Source organism: Anolis sagrei, chromosome 1, assembly GCF_037176765.1.
Source record: "Anolis sagrei isolate rAnoSag1 chromosome 1, rAnoSag1.mat, whole genome shotgun sequence".
Taxonomy (NCBI): Eukaryota; Metazoa; Chordata; class Lepidosauria; order Squamata; family Dactyloidae; genus Anolis; species Anolis sagrei.
The window spans coordinates 31,492,727-31,517,048 of NC_090021.1; the positions used below are offsets into that span (position 1 = coordinate 31,492,727).

The 24,322-nt window shown below is 39.4% G+C and overlaps 1 protein-coding gene across 1 annotated transcript in view; it reads left to right on the forward strand.

The window, feature by feature from the left end:
• HHAT (hedgehog acyltransferase) overlaps positions 1-24,322 on the forward strand; it is a 230,799-nt gene that overhangs the window by 139,890 nt on the left and 66,587 nt on the right. The window contains exon 10 of the mRNA XM_060754333.2: positions 20,526-20,727. Within this exon, the coding sequence (XP_060610316.2) occupies positions 20,526-20,727 (202 nt within the window). The remainder of the gene's footprint in view (positions 1-20,525; positions 20,728-24,322) is intronic.

Consider the following 24,322-nt stretch of genomic DNA (forward strand, 5'->3'; position numbering starts at 1 on the left):
ATATTTTTTCTGAATATCAAATACTGTAATACTGTTTACTATTAGAACATTGATACATTTAGCATACTAGTTATCTTTATAAAATGTTTTGAGTGTACAGATTTTCAAACTAAATGAAACTGTCTTTTCAGTTCAATTTTCACAACCTTCACTATTTCAAAAACATCTGTTTTATCAGTGAGCTTTCAACTTCCTCTGAAAAATTCATTTTAAAAAAATGCAAGTACTAGACACCAGGCACAGCTCAGTCATGTTTTAAGGCTCCAGGGAACTGGATGGGGAAGAAAGTGCCAAAGCCTTGGGAATAAGGGAACTATTGTGTCTGAACAAAATTAGAAAAACTCTCAGATCATAATGAGCTATGGTAAATCCCTTTAAACCATCTCCCAGGTGACTGTAGTTAGAAAGGAAAGACCAGGGAGAAGGCTTAGAGATAATGGATCAAGCAGGGCTAATCTTATTTTAGTGGGTGAACAGCCCATACTGGATTTCTATGAGAAATCTAATAGAAATACCGGATTTCTATGAGAAATCTAATAGAAATACCGGATTTCTATTAAAAATTCTATTAGAAATCCACCATACCCTTCAACTGCTCTAACTTGATGGGAACAGGTCCATTTAATCCTGCATTGTGCCACTTTTTCACCTGCTTTATATAATCCCATGTTTTGTCTTCTCCTGCTTTGTCCTCAACTTCCTTCTATTGCTGTAAAGGGAGTCCAAAGTAAAGTGGTATAGTCAGGCCTGTAGCCAGGATTTTGTTTCGGGGTGAGCTGAGTTTGATTCGGGGGGTGGGGTGGGCTGAGTCTGATTGAAAGAGGGTCTACCCTAGCAAACCTTTTGTATCGTTACCCCAATACACCCATGCATATGGGATATATTGAACATGGTGATTAGATCATGATATGAATAACATAACAGTTTAAATAATGTACCAGTAAGGCCTTCTCGTGGACCACCATGAGAATTTCGGGGGGGGGGGCTCAAGCCCCCCAAGCCCCCCCCCCCCCCCAGCTACATGCCTGAGTATAGTGTTTTGAACATTGGACTCCCAACTCTGGAGAGCAGTATTCAAATCCCCTTTCAGCCATAGAAATCTATTTGCTGTTCTTGACAAAGTCACACCTTCTCAGCCTCAGAAAAAAAGGAAAAGGCAAACTCCCTTTGAACAAAACTTGCCAAGAAAACCTTTAATGAAGAAATGGCCTAGAGCACACAACAACAACAACAACAACAACAACAACAATTCTTCCTGCCCCTAATGTGTGTGTATGTTTGACATATAATTCTTATTCCACAATCCCATTCATTGTCTTTATTTAGACATTTTTAGTCTTACTGTACATTTAAAAATATTTTTGATAACTATAGACAAGATCTATAGGTGGCTGTCATAGTCAAGCTAGTGTCATTGTCTTTCACTTCACTTCTTCAACGTCATCCGTTTTTGTAGTATATCTCCCAATCTTCTATAGGTTTTGCCCCTGTGCCTTTGCCTTCTGTTTATTGGAGATTTGCCAGTGACTTTGGTAGGCACAATAAGATCCCCAGTATCCTGAATTATTCAGTAGTTTCCTTATAACTTTGCTGAGGCAGTAAAATACACTATCTTAATGAAATGTTCTGTCACTGCATTTCATCCCACCCACCCCTCCTTTCACCCATGAGTCTTTTTTCTTGCTTATTGCAGCAAAAAAGTTTTTTTTTTTTACCAAGGAAAAACTTTGTCTGGTTGTTGTATGATTGTTGCAAGGTGCATGCAGTATAGGATCAGGCATAGAAGCCATGCACCAAAATTATAGTTCTTGTTTCCTGATTAATTTGTTATAGAAACGTAGTCTTAGAAAACTCTTGTTATAACTTTACCAAAGAGCCAGATTCCAAGAGGGAGTTCCTACTGCAAATGTGATTTTGTTCCCGAAGATCAGTGATTTTTGGAAGTAATAATGACTACATACCAAAACCGGGGGGGGGGGGGGGGGGAATCCAGAAGTCCATGGACATATGCAGATTGAACTATACATTCAAGATTTCTGCAGATGTAAGTAGCTTTGTCCTAAAAATACTTGATAAAATGTTTGACATATCACAACAGCCTATCACTATCATCTCAGATGACAAGAAAAGCTCTACTAGATGGCACTTTAAGGAAACAGGAGTATTGGTTAAACATTTCTTCTCCTCTGCTATTGTATTATTTAACCAGCAGAAGATACCTATAGTTTCATGCAGGAGGTTTTCCCAACCCTGCCTGAAGATGCCAAGTATTTAACTCGGGATCTCCTGCATGGCGTATCACTGAGATACATTCGCATACGCTCCAATACATTTTTCATTCCTACAATCTAAGCGGTCTCTATAGAGTGACTAGAGCATTCATACAAGTGTCAACTATGGTGGTGGCTACCGTCAGTCCTCCACAACTGCCAATTTAACTTTTGCAGATTTGATAATTCACTGATTTGAGTTTTTCTTCATTGGAAGCCGACCATGGTGTTGCACTGGAGAATCTTCAAATTCATCTAAAGGTGTTCTCCCTCGTTCTCCCACTAGCCCCCATGAAAGCAGAGGGCCTAAGATACTGACTTCCTATTGGGTTTTAGGAATCCATATATAAGGATGTTCTTAAAATCAAGTCAGGAGGTGCTTGGTTTTAGCTATGAATACATTTTAATCAGTTAAAAATGACTTGGTTTTTAATTATTATTATGTTTATTTATACCCCACTTTTTCTTCCTGCCACCGAGACCCAAAGCAGCTTATAATGAAACAAATGAAACAAATGCAATACAATTGAAAACCTCAAAATACCCAAACATTAAAATAGAACTAAATATCAACGTCCATTGTGCATGTGGCAGGGCTCAGGCTGCATTGTAGTAAGTGGTCTGTGGTTTGCTCTTCTCCACACTCGCATGTTGTGGCCTCCAGTTTGGGTATTTTGAGGTTTTCAATTGTATTGCATTTGTTTCATTATAAGCTGCTTTGGGTCTCGGTGGCAGGAAGAAAAAGTGGGGTATAAATAAACATAATAATAATACTCATCATCATCATCCATTAATTTCCAGGAGTGGATCATCTGGAGAATCTACCACATCCATAGAAAAGTGTACTCATTAAAAATCAGTATGGTGGATTTCATTTTTCTAAAAATCTCAATTTAGAAAATAATGTTATCCACAAAAAAATATACACTGTTCCCTTGCTATTCATGGTTCGCTTTTCGCAGACTTGCTGTTTTGCGGTTTTCCAGGACCTGGCCCAGTGAGTGAGCAAGCGAGGGAGGGCAGCAAGGGCAGCAGGGGTGACAGAAGCAAGAACCTGGCCACCTCTTCCAGGCTCATGCTTCTGACGCTGCTTCCACCTTTGCGGCCCTCCCTCCCTCGCTCACCTACCTGTCCTCCCTCTCTCCCTCTCTCGCTACTCACTGGGCTGTCCTGGTTCTGCCACGGGGACACAGCCCAGTGAGTAGCAAATGAGCTAGGGAGGGTGGGTGGGTGAGCAAAGGAGGGAGAGAGGGCCGCAAATGTAGAAGCAGCAGCTGAAGCAGGAGTCTGGAAGAAGTGGCCAGGCTCCTGCTTCTGTCACCCCTGCTGCCCTTGCTGCCCTCACTTACTCACCTGCCCTCCCTCGCATGCTCACTCACTGGGCCGGGTCCCGGCAGCAGAACCAGGCCCTCGGCCCAGTGAGTAGCGAGCGAGGGGGTGTGTGAGCGAGCGAGTGAGGGCAGCAGGGGCAGCAGTGGTGGCAGAAGCAGGTGCCTGGCCACCTCTTCCAGACTCTCCCTCCCTCACAGGATCACCAACCCATCATCCCTCTGTCACTTGTTACTCACCAGTCTGGGGCCCAGTGGCAGAACCGAATTCGGCCAGTGAGTAGTGAGCGAGGGAGGATGGGTGGGTGAGCAAGCAAGGGAAGGAGGGCCGCAAAGGCGGAAGCAGCTCTACTGTATATAGCATCCCTAGTTCATGGATTTTCACTTATCGCGGGTGTTCCTGGAACGAAACACCCGTGATAAGTGAGGGAACACTGTAGTACACTTTGTTCGCTTCACACATTTGAAGCCACTTGCTTATTTAGTATAGCAGCACTATGAAAGCTTTATTGTGCATAACCGACTTGCAGTAAGAAATCTAGAGATAAAACAAAACAAATACTTATCAAAATGGTTTGTGTGGGTTGTACTGTAGCTTAAGCTCTGAAACAATGAAATATACAATATATTCAACATACCTAAAAATAAATTCACATAATGAGAACTTACAGATTAGGTAACGGAACATACTCAGCTAAAATGCTTAAGAGAAAACCAAGAAGTACAAATACAAGAAAGAAAAATGGAGGTACAGACAAAAGGGACAAAAGCTTAGGGACAAAAGCTGACAAGATGCTAGTAAATAAATGTAGGGGATTTCCCAACCTACAGTAGATGCTGAAGGCTGTAAATTCCACAATATGGGAGGAAAGGTCCTGCACCATGTTTCCCAGCTAATTGTAGCCTTGTTGTTCATTTGTTCAGTCATCTCCGACTCTTCGTGACCTCATGGACCAGTCCACGCCAGAGCTCCCTGTCGGCCGTCACCACCCCCAGCTCCTTCAAGGTCAGTCCAGTCACTTCAAGGATACCATCCATCCATCTTGCCCTTGGTCGGCCCCTCTTCCTTTTACCTTCCACTTTCCCCAGCATAATTGTCTTTTCTAAGAGCCTAGAGAGTACATTATGGGCCCTTTCAAATAACCCAGAATATCAAGGCAGATAATCCAAAATATCTGCTTTGAACTGGAGTATCTGAATCCACACTGACATATAATCCAGTTCGATGTGGATTTTACACAGCTGGGTTGAAGGGGCTTATGTAAAGCCCTATAAAGTCCTAAACGATTCCAGCCCATCTTACCTGTCCGAATGTATCTCCTCCTATGAACCATTTAGGAACTTAAGATCATCTGGGAAGGCCCTGCTCTCGATCTCGCCTGCTTTGCAAGTGCAATTGGCAGAGATGGACAGGGCCTTCTCAGTGGTGCCCCCCCCCCCCGGCTATGGAACTCACTCCCCAGGGATATTAGATCACCCCCCTCCCTCCTGACTTTCCGAAAAAAGTAATGACCTGGCTCTTTGAGCAAGCTTTTGAGAATGCAGCAGAATAGATAACATCGAACTATGAATGATGAACATGGAATGGCCAGATGATGTTACTGGATAATGTTTTTAACAAGTTGACACTGACGATTATATGCTTTAACAGTTTTTATTTATGTTTTATATTGTAATGTTGATTGTTTTTAATGGCACTTTTATGAATGCCTGACATCGAATTGTGCCAATCTGTAACCCGCCTTGTGTCGTCTTATGACTGAGAAAGGCGGACTATAAATATAGTAAATAAATAAATAAATAAATAAATAATGTGGTTTCTGATGAAAAGCTCATTACCCAGGAGCTCATTGTGGGAGACAGCAGCCCTTCAAGTATCACAGTCTGAAAATTTTCTGTTTTTATCTTAGGACCCTTCGACACAGCCCTATATCCCAGAATATCAAGGCAGAAAATCCCACATTATTTGAGTGTGGACTCAGATAACTGGTGTTATCTGAGTCCACACTCAAATAATGTGGGATTTTCTGCCTTGATATTCTGGGATATAGGGCTGTGTGGAAGCCCCCCCCCCCCCCCCATATATAATTGTTTTAATGTGGTAAATTGTTTATTTGGTTTTAATATTGACTTCTGTATGCCTTAATAATATGGTGATCACTTTAATAGTTGTTTTAAGCCCCAGTCTTTGGGGGAAGGGGGATATAAATAAAGATGATAATGGTACTAGTATAGAGAGTACAAGCTTTAAAACCATCAGTTTTAGCAATCCTCTCCTATGTGACTAGATTTTTATGTTATTTGATATGGATGTCAAAGATTTAAAGCAAAAGGACTAATGGGCATCATCTGAACACAATGCGAAATCTTCCTCTTACCTCTGTACTTGATCTTGAGAAATAAATCATTCTGCAGTTGTACTTCCTAGAAATTATTCCTTACATCATTGCCAATTATCACCCAAGGATTTACACAGGCTTAAACCAACAGGGACTTAGTCAACAATTCAGCTGATGGTAGTCTAAGAGAAAGCAATCCCCTTCTATGTAAGCCAGCTGTGATTTCTCTGTGGGAGAAGAAAGCAACCAGAAACAGCATATTTTTGACACCAGGAAAAAACCCTAGATATGATTCTGAATGCATATGGGGACAGATGAACTGAGTGAAAGGTGCCAGCTTTATAACCCCTTTCTGCAGTACAAATCCACCATAAAGCACGAATATTCTGTACAGCTTTCATTCTCCTTAAAAATAAGGTCTTTGAAACAATGAAGTTATGTGCTTAGACTTAGAAGAACTTGGCCTGGGGGTATTGCCATTTTCAGAGTGAAAAAAAAAAACCAACTTCAAGTCCTAAAATGAGAGTGCTATTTAAACCATGTTCTCAATTTCAAGCCTGGAAAGCATTTTTGTATCAGTTGTTGGATTCTGAACTGGATCACATTGCTGGAGGATTTGGTCCCCTTTTCTAAATAAGATCAACTTGTCAAAGTATTTCCCAGTTTCAGTTTTTGTTTCACACCCCCGCCTCAGTTCTAAGTATCTTTAAAAGCACCCTATGTAGAAATTAGTGCTACATTATTATTGTATCTGAATTAAATATTTTGTTGATTAAGTCAGAGAAACGACAAAAGAAGGTAATTTTAAATACTTGCATAATTTGGATAAGAATCAATGTGATGTAATGGTTTCAGCACTGGACTATGTTCAAATCCCTACTCAGCCATAGAAACCCACTTGGTAACCGTGAATAAGTTAGAGTTTCTTCATCTCAGAAGAAGACGAAGGCAAGTCCCCTCTGAGGAAATCTTTCCCATTATATGGTCACCTTAGGATCAATGTAACAAAGAAACATTTGAAGACACACAACAACAACAACAACAACAACAACAACAACAACAACAACTTTATTTATATTCCACTCTCTCTCCTGGATTACAGGGTACATATATGGCAAACATTCAATGCCATTATACAATCGACAACAAAGACAAACAGTGCATAAACAGAGGCAAAGCTTCTGACTTTTTCCATCTTTGGCATCAGAAGGCTGTGCTTGACTCAGCCATGGAGAGGTACTGCTGTTTTATTTTTCCATGCCGAGGGGCCTGTTGTCCTGTGGATGCCTTCCTGATCAAATTGCAGGCATGTCTCCAGGTGCGCCTTTTACCTCCCTGCCAAAGTGGTATATTATCTACTCACATTGTTGTTTTTGAACTGCTAGGTAAGCAGAAGCTAGGACTGATGGCGGGAGCCCACCCCAACCCATGACTTGAACCTTCCAGTCAGCAAGATCTTCTGTAGCCAGCGGTGTAACCTGCTGTGCTAGCACAACCCCCTGATAAACTGTTGAGCAGAACCTTACAGAACCTCTATGAACATTAGACAAAACTATTACTATCATTTCTCTCTTATATTTAGACTATAGTAGGAAATATGCAGGCTATGTGTGGCCTGTTGAAGGGTCAAGGTGGCATGTAAATGAACAAAGCCTGAGATAATTATAGGTATTGTACTAGATTTAAAAAAAAACCCAACAGATGCCAAAATGGGATGAGTCCTAAGGGAACTCCTGTCTTCTTATGGTATAGAATAGACTTCTTTCAACATAAGATCCCACTGTAAAATGACTAAATTTTATTATTCTTAAAGATAATAAAAGTAGTAAGGAGGAAAATCTAAATCCCATATTTTTGTAATAACTTTTTCAGTTAAAGCGAAGAAAGGAAAGAAATATATGCAAGTCCGATATCTAGAAGGATATTACATAAAGTTATAATATGTACTTGAACAATCTATGGCTGACATTTTGAAAATGATTGGAGAAGAGTGAAATAGAATGAAGTGCTTTGTACAGTTCCAGTAATCCTTGAGATGTAATTAGCATATTATTTGAAAAAATAGTCATATGAGCTCTTGAAAGAGGGAGAACTGGGCCTACTGCCTCCATTTTTTCTGTATGCAATTCTACCGCCTACCTTAGTTATTGAATGCAACCTCAATCAGAAAGCTACTGTGGCTGGTTTCTTTCTTTATTCTCCAGCGGTTTGCCCTTTGAAACATTAAAGACAGCAGGCACTTAGGCCAAATTATGTTGGTAAATGTTGGTAAAAAATTAAACATGATGCATGTCATAGAACGTTAAGAGTCAGATTTATGTTGTTCTGGGAAAGACTGCTTCGGGGCTTGTAAGGTTGCCCATATCTTACCTTTGGTGGTGCCTCCTTCTCCAGTAGGTTCTATCTTTGGAGTTAGACTCTGGACACAAAATGTCTTAGGTTAGCCTGGAATAGTCCCTTGCTTTCTTTTTCATTTCCTTCTCTGGATTATTGTTGTTGTTGCTCAGAGATGATGCCCCCCTTGGGCAGTGAATGTTAAAGGGATGAGAAGGAGCAGTTAGCATTTGGAGGACCTGTGATGGCAGATGTCTTGTTCTGGGTTTCTGAAGTTGGTCTGCTGCCATTCAGCACTGCCCTGTCATCATAGCTGAAGTAATATTTTTCTGTAAGTTGAAATAATAGATGTGAGGGAGCTATCTTGACCTTTGCAAAAACTTCTGTAAAAGTTTTGTCTTCAACTAACCTCATAAGACCTCACTAACTCTGAGGATGTTTGCCATAGATGCAGGTGAAACGTCAGGAGAGAATGCCTCTAGAACATGGCCATATAGCCCGAAAAAGCCTACAATAACCTCATAAGATCAGGCAACCAAATACAAAGGTGAAAGGGGGGGGGGGGGGAGAGATAGGTTTCCATAAATATGCCAAAACATTAATCAGTTTCAAATTTTAATGGCTCCAGCCCCTGTGCAAATCTCAGAATCTTTCCTGAACGATACTCTCAGACATATCCAGATTTTGAAGCTATGCACACCTACATTGCTTTTATTTCCAGGAACAGGAATGCTGTGTATAAACAAGTTTATGTATCTGTTTATATCCTGATGACCTATAGCAACCATCTCTGCAGTCGCTTGGAAGCACATTCCCAAGACTGGTGGTCTTTAGGCCAGAGAAGGTCAAGGAGGCCCTCAAGGAAGAATAGTTCACCAGCAGCTCAGTCCATGTTGACTGATGCTCAGACTGACAAGTCAGCAGTAGCAGAAGGCAAAATGAAACCCTTCTGACCCAGATCCATCTCAAACATGTAACTACCGTGTTGCCCCTAAAATAAGACATGCCCATAAAATAAGCTATAGCAGCATTTCTAAGCATTTGTGCAATATAATGTGTTTGTGCAATATAATGTGTTTTAAATTATTTTTAATGTTTTTAATGTATTTTGGACTGTTTTACATGCAGCTGACTCCCAGCCAGCTGTGCCACAGTCCTGGTGCTAGCAGTGAAGGGAAGACATAGCCAAGGCTGGAGATGCCACCCCTCCTTTCTTCCTTCCTTAATGGTAATTGTTCATGGGTTCCGAGAGAGATTGATTCAAATAAGAAGGTGAGAGTTTTCACAGAGGGGAGGGGGACTTGGGCCGTACCAAGAGCAAACAGATGGGTGTTTGTGCCTTAGGGAGAGTGACGGCATTAAGGAAAAGGCAAAGAGTCCCCTCAGCTTGTGTTGTGGAATGGTACAGCCTCAGAAAAGCCCCCCCCCCCCAATTTTCTTTTAAGAGGCTCTGAGACACTGATACTTTGCTGGAGGTCTTATATTTATTTTTCCTCAAGAAGACAGTTGTACCATACTTAATAAAGATAAGCCATCCCCTGAATATAAATTATAGTGTGTCTTCTTGAGGAAAAATAAATATAAGACAGTGTCTTATTTTAGGGGAAACATTATTTATAAATATATAAGACAGTGTCTTATTTTAGGGTATGAGCAACCATCTATGGTCATCTTCTGCTGTGATGCTGAAGTGAAAAAGATAACAACAAAACCACTTCTTCCTCAAGCATTAGGAACAGAGCTGGGTCAGAGCTCACCTGGAATACAGTGTCCAGTTGTGGGTTCCATAATTCAAAAAGGATATTGAGAAGCTGGAATGTGTCCCGAGAAAAGTGACCAAAATGGTCAAAGTTTTGGAAGTCAAACCTTTGAGGAGCAACTTGGAAAAGAGAAGGTTGAGAGAGGACATGATATCCATGTTTAAATATTGGAAAGGATGTCACATTGAGGAGGGGCAAGTTTGTTTTCTGGCACTCTGGAGACTAGGACACAGAGCAATGGATTCAAAATACAGGAAAAGAAATGCCACCTAAATATTAGGAAGAAATTGCTGGCGGTAAGAGCTTTTCAACAGTGGAATATTCTGCCCTAGAGTGTTGTGCAGTTTTCTTTTTTGGATGGTTTTTAAGCAGAGGTTGGATGGCCAACTGTCAGGAGTTCTTTGACTGGACATTCTTGTGTGGCAAGAGGTTGGACTGATGCTCCAATGCTCTCTTCCAACTAAATGGTTCTTTCGTTCCATAGAAAAGTATATTACAGCTCTCTGGATCCTTTAAGCAGCACTATCCATTGCCCTTTTATAGTAATGGAAAACTGGAAATACTAATTCCATGGTTGAACAGCGGGGATTGTTCAAAAGCTTCCACTGTGCATAAAACATACATAACATTTGTACTGTATATTGTGTTTTGTTGGTTTTCTAAACCTGGTACTCCAAGGCAACTTACAGGATATAAAATAAATATGTGTTTAAAATACAAAAACAAAAATAGATAAAAACAAGCAAAAAATAAAACTGTCTCTATAATTTTTTCAAAAAGTAATATATCTTCATTGGATGACATTAAGAGAGTTTTTGCATGTTTTCCTATGACTTTTTTCTATTTCTCAAAACAATATTTTTGCACAAAAAGCTTTCAAGTCATTTTGATATGAATAAGACTGAAAAAAGCATTTGAATAAGCATATCGTTAAATAAATACACAGATGATTATAAGCTTTCTTGTAAAATCTACATTTCCATTTTGGTCATTTTATCTTTTTAGACTCAGGTCCTGGGGATGTAAAGGATACTTGTTCTTGTCCTCAATAAGAAGCAATGCCTTGATGCATTGACAAGTGACAAGTTTTTTTCCCATCTTTTGGGACTTTTGTTTAAAGAAAATTGGGTTTTATGCCAAACAATACAAAACTTGGGGGCAGTAAACAGAGTTTCTTTTTACAAAAGTATTAAAATGCGATTAAACTATTTCTAGAATAAAAACATTTTAAACCGACCCATTAAAAAGTAACAAATGAGAACTATACAGCACACTAAGAAAACCCTTTTGATATTTCATATTTGAGATCATTAAACAAGGGAGATTGAAAACCCAAAGAGATATGTTGTGCTTCTAATTATTTTTTTTCCTGGATGGTAACTTATAAGAAAGTAAGAAGTAATTCTGAATGTGAGCACTTTCCTTCATGAAGACATGCCATTCTTAAATATTTTGGTAATTATATTTGTGATGCAACAGGGATTTGAAGGGTAACATTTACATAATCTATCCAATTCACTAATGGGCATCCAGTGAATTAAAATAATGATGTGTTGTTCAAACGGAACAGCTTGCCTGCAGTAGATAAGCTGACTTAAATAGCTATCCAGTTGTTTGGAAAAGGAGCCTTTACTTCTTTAAAAAAGTACTACAGGGTGCAATCATCACAAACTCTAATCTGTAATAATAAAAATGCTTATAAACCTATCTCCGTCACAGTCCCGAGATAGCTATTAAACCCGGACCATGCATGTGACAGTGCAGTGTATTCTCTTATCTAGATTGGCCTTGCATTTCCACACCTTAGACATCTGTCACTCACATTGCTCTTTTCTTTTAGGATGACTCCATGGATCTGGTTCTTGAATTCAAATATAACCATTATGCAGGACAAGTGGATGTGTTGATATTGAATTTAGGCTGATAAGATATGACCCAATATTCTGTATAAAATATTAAAATATTAATTTGAAGTCATAAAAAAGAAAACTAGTTGTTGAGTATGATCTCTGTCTCCATGGAGCATATATTCCAGAAGTAATAATAAAAACATAAAACCCTTCTGAAATTAATGACTTCTAGTGGAAACTGCTATAGTATCACCCTAGAGGATCTAGACCAGTGGTTCTCAACCTTCAGTTCTCCAAGTGTTTGGGACTTCAGCTTCCACAATTCCTAACAGTAAAGTGAATGGGATTTCTGGGAGTTGAAGTCCAAAACATCTGGAGGACTAGAGGCTGAGAACCACTGGTCTAGATATTTGCTAGGTCTGCCTACATGAATCTAGGATAATATCCAATGGAAGTATACCATAGGAGACAAGACAGAGGTGCTCTGTTCTGTCATAAGGCCAAACAGATTACAGGGTTACAGCTTGTGTTGGGCAGGGTTGCATTCCCCCTGAAGATGCAGGTTCTCAGCTTGGGAGTTCTTCTGCACTCATCACTGAGCCTGGAGCCCCAGGTTTCAGCGGTGGCCAGGGGAGCTTTCGCACAATTCAAACTTGTGCGCCAGTTGCACCTGTACCTTGGGAATTCAGACTTGGCCATGATAGTCCACACTGGTTACATCCTGAATAGACTACTGCAATGTGCTCTACGTGGGGCTGCCTTTGAAGACTGTTCAGAAACTACAAATGATCCAACAGGTGGCAGCCAGATTGCTTATTGGAGTGGTGTATAGGGAGCATGCAACCCCCCCCCCCCCCAATTACATCAGCTCCACTGGCTGCCAATCTGCTACCAAGCACAATTCAAAGTGCTGGCTTTAGCCTATAAAGCTCTAAACACTTCTGGCCCAGCTTATCTGTCCAAACATTTCTCCCTCTATGAACCACCTCAGAGTTTAAGATCATCTGGGGAGACCAAGCTCTTGGTCCTACCTCCCTCGCAGGCATGATTGGCAGAGACAAGAGACAGCGCCTCAGTGGTGGCCCCTTGGTTCTGGAACTCCCTCCCCAACAATGTTAGAACAGCGCCTCCCTTCTGACCTTCTGCAAGAGAGTGAAAACGTGGCTTTGTGACCAAGCCTTTAGAGAACTTATACAATAGATAGACTTGGAACAATGAGCAATGACCATTGGAATGGCCCAGATTATGCTCGTGGATTATGTGTTTAACTCTTAATGTATTGTTTTTTAAATGTTTTATTTGTTTCAATGTACTTTTCAGTTCTATTTTAATATTTATTTAAGTGTACATTGTGTTTTAGGGCATTGGATTGTTGCCTGTATGTAAAGCCGCCCTGAGTGAGAAAGGCGGGGTAGAAATGTTAAAAATAAATAAATAATAGGATCAAGGATAAGAGGACCTACAAAAAATCCTAGAAATTATAAATGTTGTCAGAATCAACTATGTGAAACCACAGGTATTGGTTCCATGGATCATAATAAATAATAATGCCTTATATAACAAAGCAAGCATCTTGCCTTATGCTAGATCAACATACAGAATACACCAATATATTAATTTCTAAATAAGCCAGATAATGCAAGTATCTGCCGAGTCCAGAATTTGGGAAAGATGTCATTTTAGCTCTGGGGATATATTTTTTTGTGGGTGGGGGTTATTAATGATTAAGGGATCAAAGGTATTTTTAATGGGGTTGCTAGAACTTTTGGGGATGATTCAGGCAAAGTCTAGGGAAACAAAATAGTCAGCAATGCTCCTAGAATTCTCCAGGAAACATGGTTTACATACCAGTCACAGAACACATCACTTAAATTCCTCTTTTAAGTGAAGACTGATGACACCACTGATGACACCCAATTACCTGTTTTACTGACAGCTCATTTAAGTTCAATTAATATTTCATTTAGTTCCTCTATTCAGATACGTGAGTGCAGACATTATTTGCATTTACTTTCCACTAACATAAATGGAACTACTTATTCAGACCTTCTGCCTTGTTTTATTTCAGCGGTAGCTATGGAATTAACTTAATCAGGATTCAGATGTTTATGTGTATGAGCCCAACGCCAGTGGTGTTACATGCAAAGTTTGTGCATTTCACTGTCACTTCTCTACCCATATTCCTCAAGAATTCACCTCTAATGCTTTTTTCTGCACAAAATGAAATTAATGCTGCTCAATTAACCAACTGCTGACACTAGATAGTAAAAGTCAGAAAATTGAATGCCCCTTTCCCCCTGTGCTGCAGCCTGAGAAGTTGTCTAGGGAGAGTGAGTTGACACCATGTAAACGGAACTGTAATTGAAAACACCGTTTTTAATTAAAGCTGTCATTTCTAAACCTATTTGTAGGGATGGCCATATTGGTGCAAATTGATATTCTTTGCACAAATAGCAGCTGAGCTCCCTTGATGTGAAAGAGGTTAAATCTTGCTATATTTATAGACATTTTTCATGAGAAACAATTTCTATTGAATTATGCTTTATAGGACAAAATTGATCCCTTGGGTTTAGCCTGCTAGCTGGCTGGAATTAAAAGTTTTGACTTAGCCTTAATGGATAAAAGATTCAATAACTGGTGCAAAAAATAGATAGTGCAATATGATCACTGTATTCATGGGGGAGCCTGGGACTTTTGGATACTGTTGCATTTTTAGGCTTGCGCTGTGCAGGTGCTTGCAGAGATGCACAGGGAGAGACACAGTTTGGAGGGTGTTCTTGCTTTATAAGCTGCTGGGAGGAGTTTTTCCACATGAACAAAGAAAGACCATTGTAAATTTCTCTAAAAGGACATTATGTGAGTTGATACAACTGATCACATAATTGTAAATATGTTGTTCTGAATTATAAAAACTACTTGTTCTTTATTGATCACCTGCGTGGCATATTTTATTTCTCTGGCAAGACAGTGTGTGGACTGATCAAACGTGAACTACATGTGGTTTATTTTACATTATTAGCCTGTTGCAACAAAAGCAGCAGTGTGACACCTTAGACACTAACATTTCATTTGACATAAACTGTCATGGATCATGAAGTAAGCTGTAGCTCATGAAAGCTTATGCCAAATGAAATCTTTTAATCAAGGTTAAATCACTTCACCATTTTTTTACATCACAGGGTGCTTGCTCTTTTTTCTTCCTATGTCAGTCAACATAATGGAGCAATTCAAAACCCACCAGTGGTAGCTGATAGCTTCCATGTCAGTGGGACAACGAATTCATTTTGGACATGAGACTGAACTTTAAACGAGTGATCCATGGGACTAAAGCCAAGACTGATTCACTACTCCACTAACACTGGGGCCACCAGCCTCTTCTAAAACCCACTTGAAAGCACATTGGAAAATCAAGTAAGAGGTTGTGTTGTCGAAGGCTTTCATGGCTGGAATCACTGGGTTGCTGTGAGTTTTCCAGGCTGTATGGCCATGTTCCAGAAACATTTTCTTCTGAACTTTCACCCACATCTATGGCAGGCACCCAGAGGTGGTGAGGTAAGAGGTTAATTATCAGTGGGTGTGGGATTGTGTTTTAGGGATAAAAATATTTGAGTATCTCAAACTCACATGCAAAAAATAATAATTATCACAATATTCATCTGGCTGCACAATAAAACAAATATTTTGCATTCGCAAGTCATAATTTGCACATTATAAGTCTTTCCAGGAATGATTTCACATATGCATGGTTTTTCTACACAAATGAATTGCAAAATATAAATTCTATCATTGCTCTATTTTTCCTAAAGGACTTTCACAAAAACATACAGTTGATTCTTCACGTTATTGGTTTGATAGGCAGATTTGATTATTCTTGACTTTGCTTAAAATGTTCTCTCTTGGAATCTCTAGGTCCTCCTATGCAACTTAGTGGCTAATTTCTACAGGACATTGACTTTAAAATCACACTGGAGGAACTCAGGCACGATCTTCTCTCTAGGAATCTCCTAGGTCTTCCAGAGTGAGTCTATGGTCAATGTCTGGTGGACATTGATCATGCAGTCATGCTGGAGGACCTTGAGATTTCTAGAGAAGTGTTCTCTCAGGTTTAAAAAAGCAGTTTTAATTTGCTTTTTTGCCCTTTTCTTTTGCAAGAGCTGTGCCTTTACCCCCAATGAATCTGGAGACTCACTGTATTTCTTCTCATGTTAGTGTCCATGTGTGTTCGTTTCTAGATGATCAAAGCAGAATGGGAGTGCAGCAGAGACACAGTGTCAATCTTGTCACATTAGGATCAGCCTGAGAGCTATGTGTAGTTGAGAGACAGAGAGAGAGCTTGGTCTGTAATCATCATCATAGGCTGTCACTCACAGACAAGTATGATTGCCTTCCAAGTGTAGAGATCTATTCTGGAACTGCATGTTCTTTTGGAGTAAGAAAGGTGGTTTCTGTCAAGGTTGGCTTGACGCGCCTTCTTCTTGACATGTTTTTCTCTTTCGCCCTCCGTTTGTGCCTCTTCGAATTCCCCAGCACTGTTGGTAACAGCTGACCTCCAGTTAGAAGGCTTGAGGAACAGGGTTTCCCAGTTGTTTGTTAGTGTCTGCATTGAAACAATTTTTAAGGGTAGTATTAAGACCATTTTTAAACATCTTTTCCTATCCACCAGCATTCTGTTTTCCATTCTTGAGTAGGGAGTATTGTAACTGCTTTGGGAGATAGTGATCGGCCATCTGGACAGTCCAGTGGCCAGTCCAGTGAAGTTCATGGTGGAGGATCATCACTTCAATGCTGGTGGTGTTTGCTTCTTCTAGAAAGCTGAAATTTGCCCTGTCTGCCTGTCTTCCCAAGATATTTGCAGGATTTTTTGGAGGCAATGTTGATGGAATCATTTCAGAAGTTGAGAGTGATGTTTGTAGACCGTCCACGTTTTGCAAGCGTATAATAGAGTTGGGATGACAATAGGTTTATAAACAAGCATCTTGGTATCCCTATGAATGTCCCAATCCTCAAACACTCTGCTTCATTTGAAAAAATGTTGCACTCGCAGAGTTCAGATGGTGTATTTCGGTGTCAGTGTTGAATTTTGTGGAGAGGTGGCTGTCAAGGTATCAGAAATGGTCAACATTTTCCAATGTTACACCACTAAGCTGACTTTCTGGCATGGCAGAGGGATTGGTTGGTGACTGCTGGAAGAGCACATTGGTTTTCTTGATATTCAGTGGGAGTTTTTTGTATGCTTCTACAAAGGTATTTAGAGTGGCTTATAAGTTTTCCTCTGAATGAGCACAAACTACAGAATCATCAGCATATTGGAGTTCTAGAACGGAAATTGTTGTCACCTTGGTTTTAGCTTTCAATCTGTTAAGGTTAAATAATCTGCCATCTGTCTGGTAGGTGCTTTCCACACCAGTGGCAAGCTTCCCATCAACAAGATGCAGAATCATAGCTATGAAGATGGAAAATAAATTTGGAGTGATAACAAATCCCCGTTTGACACCTGATTCTACCTTAAATGGGTCATGGAGAATATAACATAGCTTTCTGCACATGTTCCTGCATCTGTAACTCACAATGAATTTATTTGTATTCATCCAGAAGAGGTTGGTTTTTCTTTTTGCAGGTGCAGAACAACCAAGGTAAAATATTGCAGTCTCTTGACGGCAGTCAGAGTGTAGCATTTAGAAAGCTCATCAGTACTGCTTATATAACCTCTAACTTTATTATGTTTCTGCCATTCTCTAGAGTTAGAGTCAATGTTCCACTTAGTTCACTTACTGCTCACTACTTCTACTGTTAGTTACTAAATTTGAAAATCAGACATCAGATTATTTGGACAGATGTCACTTGCTGACAGTACAAACCTATATCCATTTATATAGATGCAAAATACTGTATCCAGTGGAACCTGTTTAGAAGTGAGTGTGTTTAGCACTGCAACCTACTTTTACAGAGAAATCCTTCCATCCCAAAATCTTTTTCACTATTTTGTGATGTTAGAAGCACTTGAAGATAAATGTTTGAGGTGTGAAGTCTTTTCTTCAGTCAGAGTATATATGTTTTTTGACCTTGGGCAGAAAAAACTAAAGGTTACAAAGGAAATGTCAGTTCAGGTCAGTGGACATTAACAACCTCTAAACCAGTGGCTCTCAACCTGTGAGTCCCCAGGTGTTTTGGCCTACAACTCCCAGAAATCCCAACCAGTTTACCAGCTTTTAGGATTTCTGGGAGTTGAAGGCCAAAATATCTGGGGACCCACAGGTTGAGAACCACTGCTCTAAACAATGAGAAGATATTCATTTATCTTGGATTTCCTTCCTTGAAACTTAGCGCTAGGCAACTGATGCTTCCAGGTGCAGTGCTCCTGCTTCAAACATTTCAAAAGTTTTTTTTTCTTTAATAGACTTTAATATAATCTTAAGATTTTCCATACAATTCCATGAATGAGTTCGAGCTGTTTCACAATTAAAACATCATCTGGAAATATCTTGCAGCTACTGTCAACTTGGCAACATGCATTACAATTTATTGTCCTAATAATATTGTGCTTCATAGTTCTCCCACTTCTGTTACATCGTCCAGAGATAGAGAAACATAAATCATAGTGGAACATTATTATCCGGATTCATTATTAGTCTCAACATACATTAAATTAATCGGATTATGGAAGCCCACCAATGAATATCAGGTTCTATAAGTGCATTTTAGAGAAAGGAATTGGCAAAGGTTTCTGGGTATCCTTTGCCTAAGAAAACTCTATGAAATTCATGGGGTTGGTATAAGGTAACATCTCATATGAAAGCACATACATACACCTCTATGTTGCTCATAATTTAATACAGGCAGTTCCCGAGTTAGAAACAGCTGACTTGCAAATGACTCATAGTTAAGAACGTGTGTGAAACAACAGAAAGTGAGAGAAATCTACTCCTGGAAAGGGAAATTAACTCCTGAAAGAATTATCATAGGGAAAGAGTATCTCAGTTGAAGCCTGATCACCATTCCTTGTTTCTACAACAAGCCATTTTTTTCTAAATGCAATTATCACAAGGATGGAAAGTGAGGTGAAATCTTCTGAACAGAGACACAAACAGTAAAACAAAAACCACAGGACAGGCCCGTAGCCAGGATTTTGTTTGGGGGCGGGGGGCGGGGGGGGGGGGCTTGAGTCTGAGTGAAAGAGGGTCTACCCTAGCAAACCTTTTGTATCGTTACCCCAATAGCCCCATGCATATGAGATATATTGAGCATGGTGATCAGATCATGATATGAATAAACATAACAGTTTAAATAATGTACCAGTAAGGCCTTCTCGTGAACCACCATGAGAATTTCGGGGGGGGGGGGTGTTCTGAAGCCCCCCCCAAGCCCCCCCCCCCCGGCTACATGCCTGCCACAGGAATAGTAAACCTTCCCAGTGCTATCCAAAGCATGCATGCATATACATCTGTGTGTGTGTGTGTGTGCATGTGTAATATAACTGGAGTTACATTTTAAAAATGTCCCTGTTCCAACTTACATACAAATTCAGCTTAAGAACAAACCTACAGAACCAATCTTGTTCGTAACTTGGGGACTGTCTGTAGTTGATTGAAGGTGTCTCCCTAAGTAGCAGAATTTGGACTTGGATAAGGAGAAGGACAGAGGAGAACCCATTGCTACCAATTTTAGTAACACTATGAATGGTGCTAATGGAAACAATTCCAAATATATTTTTTCCATTTAAAAACATTTCAAATGTAATACTTGACTAGAAATCTCAGTGATTTCCTAAATATGGGTACAAAAGAATACCTATGTGCAGTATTGTAGCCAGAAAAAAAAATTGGGGGTGGGGGTTGAATTTTTTTTAGCAAATCATGAAGAGTAGTTCCATAACAAAAGAATTTAAATACCCCCCCCCCCCAGCTACAGCCCCACCTATGCGCATCAGTATCTATTCATGTATTACTCATATTTCTAATTCTTGCAGTGCTTTCCCTTCACTTCATTTTCAGAACAATCTTGAATAAAGGATCAGGGTTAAAGATAGAATAAGTAGAACAAGGCTAATGGTATGAAAATGTATAGAAATTGGCACAAACAAAAACACCAACTTCCTATAAGTGAGAAATTTAAGTGATATTTTGAAGGCAATCTCTCACCAAAGAAATAACGTCTCCTGTTTGTCTCTTAGAAACATATTTCAATTAATGTAAAATTATTTTCCCAGTTGTACTAGTGGAACGATGATCAGAAATGTTTCTAAGGTTTTGTGTGTGTGTGTGGGGGGGGGGGGGGGGGTTGAAGTATTTTCTGTTTCAGGGCACATAGATGAATGCCTGGTGCTGATTAATATCTGATAGTTAGTAGAAACATTGCTCTTATGTTGTTTGATTTGACCCACTTCCGACCATCATAGGTTTAACTGCACTGGTCATGTTTTCAGTAGGAAAATATGTCTTCTCTTGAAAACTGGCATGTGTTGAGAATTTTATTGACTGATTTGCTGCCTTGAAGAAACTAGAGAGGTTTGTAGATATAAAATGTTAGGTAATTAGTCAAAGTAACACTTTTGAGTTGCTAATAAAAACAAACATAAATTCTAGGTGCAGTATCACAGAGGTTTCAATGAAGTCTTAATTGCTTCTGTTTATAATTTCCCTGACAGGTATATTTACATCCCAATGGGAGGATCCCGCTGCAATATGTTTAAGATGCTGTTTTCTACGGCAGTCACATTTGCTTTTGTCAGCTATTGGCATGGCGGCGATAGCTACCTCTGGTCCTGGGCACTGCTTAACTGGCTTGGAGTGGCTGCTGAAAATGGAGTGAAGAGGCTGGTTTCTCTTCCAGTTGTCCATGACATGCTTGTAAGTTAATTCCTTTCTTCATGCCTGCAAATAAAGTTGGATTTAAGTTTAGAGTTTAATTATTCCTTCTAAAATAAACCTGATTTTAGTGCACTGTAAGACATAACCCCTGACTCCCTCAATGTGGCAGAAACAATTCCACTTAATCTTCTGCCACTCCACTTTTTCAGGTGCTTCAAAAAGGGTCCCATTTCCCTCTCCTTCCATTTCTTCCCTTTGTCCTCTGATTACTTCAGTTACTGCAAATTCAGTTTAAATTGCAAAAGTATTCCATTAACTCAGCAGGAAAGGGGAAGTAGGCAAGAGGAATTTTCAAATGTCAGACTTGTATACACTAGGTTTGTGTATTTCAGGTAAATCTCAATCTACTTCTTCTTGCCTGATACCAGAAACCCTCCATATATGTTTTCAGTTGCATTTCCATAATGGCGTTTTCATTCCTCAGCTGAAAAATCAGCTATTTTCAGTTTTTTGGCAGCGATGGGGGGGGGGGGGATTCCCCTTCCCTTTCCATAATTTTAGGCAATTGCATCCTTATATCCTTCATTTAGAACTGGATTAAAAGCATCAGATACCGGATCGGCCCCCTCCGTCCTGTCCTTTAGAAGGATGGCAAAAACTTGGCTGCTGGACCAAGCTTTTGGGACAGTGCAATACAGCAGCAGTACCTGATATCTAATTACCAGGCCAATTAGATTAGGCGCAGATGATCAAAACGATTTTAAACAGTGTATTGTAATATTGAGACAAATGTTTTTAATGTTTATGTATGCATATAATGAATTCATGTCCCGGCATTGAATGTTTGCCTTATATATGATGTGCTCCGCCCTGAGTCCCCTTTGGGGTGAGAAGGGCAGAATATAAATGTGTAAATAATATTTAATTATATTTAATTAGGTTCATAATTGTACCTTTCTAGTGCATTCTCAGGTTTATGCAGTTATTGCCATCTTGCCTGCACATTGCAAATTTGTGGTCAGCCACCACATTAATGATACAATGCTTTCTCCTCCTCATTCCCTTCCTTCTTCATAAACCCAGCACTTAGTTTAAACAGGGCCTAAGGGTTCACCTTTCTACTAAAACAACTCTGTGCATAAATGAAAATGGAAAGGACTGCAAGCTGCTATTTCATGCTTATTCCCACCCATTCAGCATTCGCTTGCTCCTTAGGAAATCTGCTCTATTGAAATGAAAAGTAATTTTCTCAGCATGGATGACAGAGTCTATATGTGAACATCATTTCATCAGAATTTTCAAGATGAAATATCCAATGTTATAATGAATAAAAGAAAAGGGAAGTGCTTTGTTTATTTCTTACTAACTTTCAATCATAATCAACAATGAATCAAATCAAATATGCATTCTTTCTGACTCATACATTCTCAAAGTCACAGCATTTCTTAAACCAGGACTAAATGTACATTTTTGTCTAACATAATAATAATAATAATAACAACAACAACAACAACAACAACAACAACTTCTTTACCCTTTTATCCCGCCTCCATCTCCCCAAATGGACTTGGTGTGACTTACATGGGGACCAAGCCCAATATAAACAAAAGTTACAAGTAACACAATTAAAAACATATAACAGTAAAATGTATACCAACAGTAAAACCAATAAAATGAAAGACACTGTAATTTACTGTTGTTTTTGTTGACAAAACCATTGAAAAATGGTTCCAGTAATCTGATATATCTCAGTTCTTGTGGGTTTTTTCGGGCTATATGGCCATGTTCTAGAGGCATTTCTCCTGACGTTTCGCCTGCATCTATGGCAAGCATCCTCAGAGGTGAGGTCTGCTGGAACTGGGAAAAAGGGGGTTTATATATCTGTGGAATGACCAGGGTGAGACAAAGGGCTTTTGTAAGTTGGGCTAGGTGTGAATCTTTCAACTGACCACCTTGATTAGCATACAATGGGCTGACTGTGCCTGGAGCAAACTCTTCTTGAAAGGTGATTAGATGTCCCTGCCTGTTTTTCTCTCTGCTGTTTTTGCTGTTGCAATTTTTGAATTTTTTAATACTGGTAGCCAGATTTTGTTCATTTTCATGGTTTCTTCCTTTCTGTTGAAATTGTCCACATGTTTGTGGATTTCAATGGCTTCTCTGTGTAGTCTGACATGGTGGTTGTGAGAGTGGTCCAGCATTTTTGTGTTCTCAAATAAAATGCTGTGTCCAGGTTCTCTCCTGATGTTTCACCTGCATCTGTTGCAAGCATCCTCAGAGTCTCTGTTGCTAGTGATGCAAGGACGATGCATATATATCTGTGGAATGTCCAGGGTGGGAGAAAATACCCTTGTTTATTTGAAGCATGTCTGAATGTTACAATTAGCAAGCTTGATTAGCACTGAGTAGCCTTACAGATGCAAAGTCAATCAGTGGGGGTACTTGCATCGGCAGTGGTTCCCAACCTTTGGTCCTCCAAGTGTTTTGGACTTCAGCTCTCAAAATTCTTAAGAGCTGGTAAATTGGATGGGATTTGAAGTCCAAAACACATAGAAGACCAAATGTTGATAACCACTGGGTAGCTTGGCTGTTGTGCTTTTTTAAAATACTGTTTATATTTAATTCTGTTTTAATATTTGCATATTATATATTGTATTTTATTTGTGTATTTTACATTGTATGCTAATATTTTTATGTTAAGCCACTTTGAGTCTCCTTCGAGAGAGATAATGGCCAGCTTACTTGGATCTGCGCACATCATTCGAAAATACACCACACAGTTCTAGACACTTGGGAAGTGTTCGACTTGTGATTTTGTGATACAAAATCCAGCATATAGATCTCGTTTGCTGTGAGATACTGTGCTTTTGTATCAATAATAATAATAATAATAATAATAATAATAATAGGAATAAAAAGGAATGGGGTAATTCCTGTTTCCGCTGATGTCTTTGTGCAGCTCTAGAGTGTACCAAAGGAAATGTCTTACACTCCAGAGAACTCAGTCATGAGACTGTTCATTTTCCATACACATCAGATTCTCTGTGTGCATGTCAAAGCAAACAAGACACCTGTGCAGCCACCTGTCTCCAGTTTTTTTAGTCTTAAGATCACCTGCATACAAAAAAAAGCAATTCTCAGTAGTCTAGAAATTAACATCAGTAAATATTTTGCCCCTTTATAGATAATCAGTTATGCAATGTGCATACATACATTGCATTATTATGTATATTTGCTTCTAAATAAATGAGTTTCTTGCAACAAATGACGTAAAATGCAAACATCAAAGAAAATGACAGGAAGATGACTCATATCTAGAGTTGGCTGAAATCCTATCTCAATTAGAAAAAGCCAGCTCCCTAGTGATAAACTTTATGATTTGGGCCTTAAAGGAAAAAGTTACTCATTCTCCGGCAACACCTACACATGCAGAATTTGGCCCTCCTCTGAATCACTGAAGGTTATTAATGAGTAAAGCATGCAGGGAGCTTGCTTTACTGATAGGAAAATATAACCCAGATATACTCTGTGTGGTCTAAGACATCTGATGGGATTTTATTACAAACTGTAATGACCAAAGCCACAAAGAGAGACAAAAACAACTAAGTGTGGTGTAACACCTCAAAGGCAAACACAT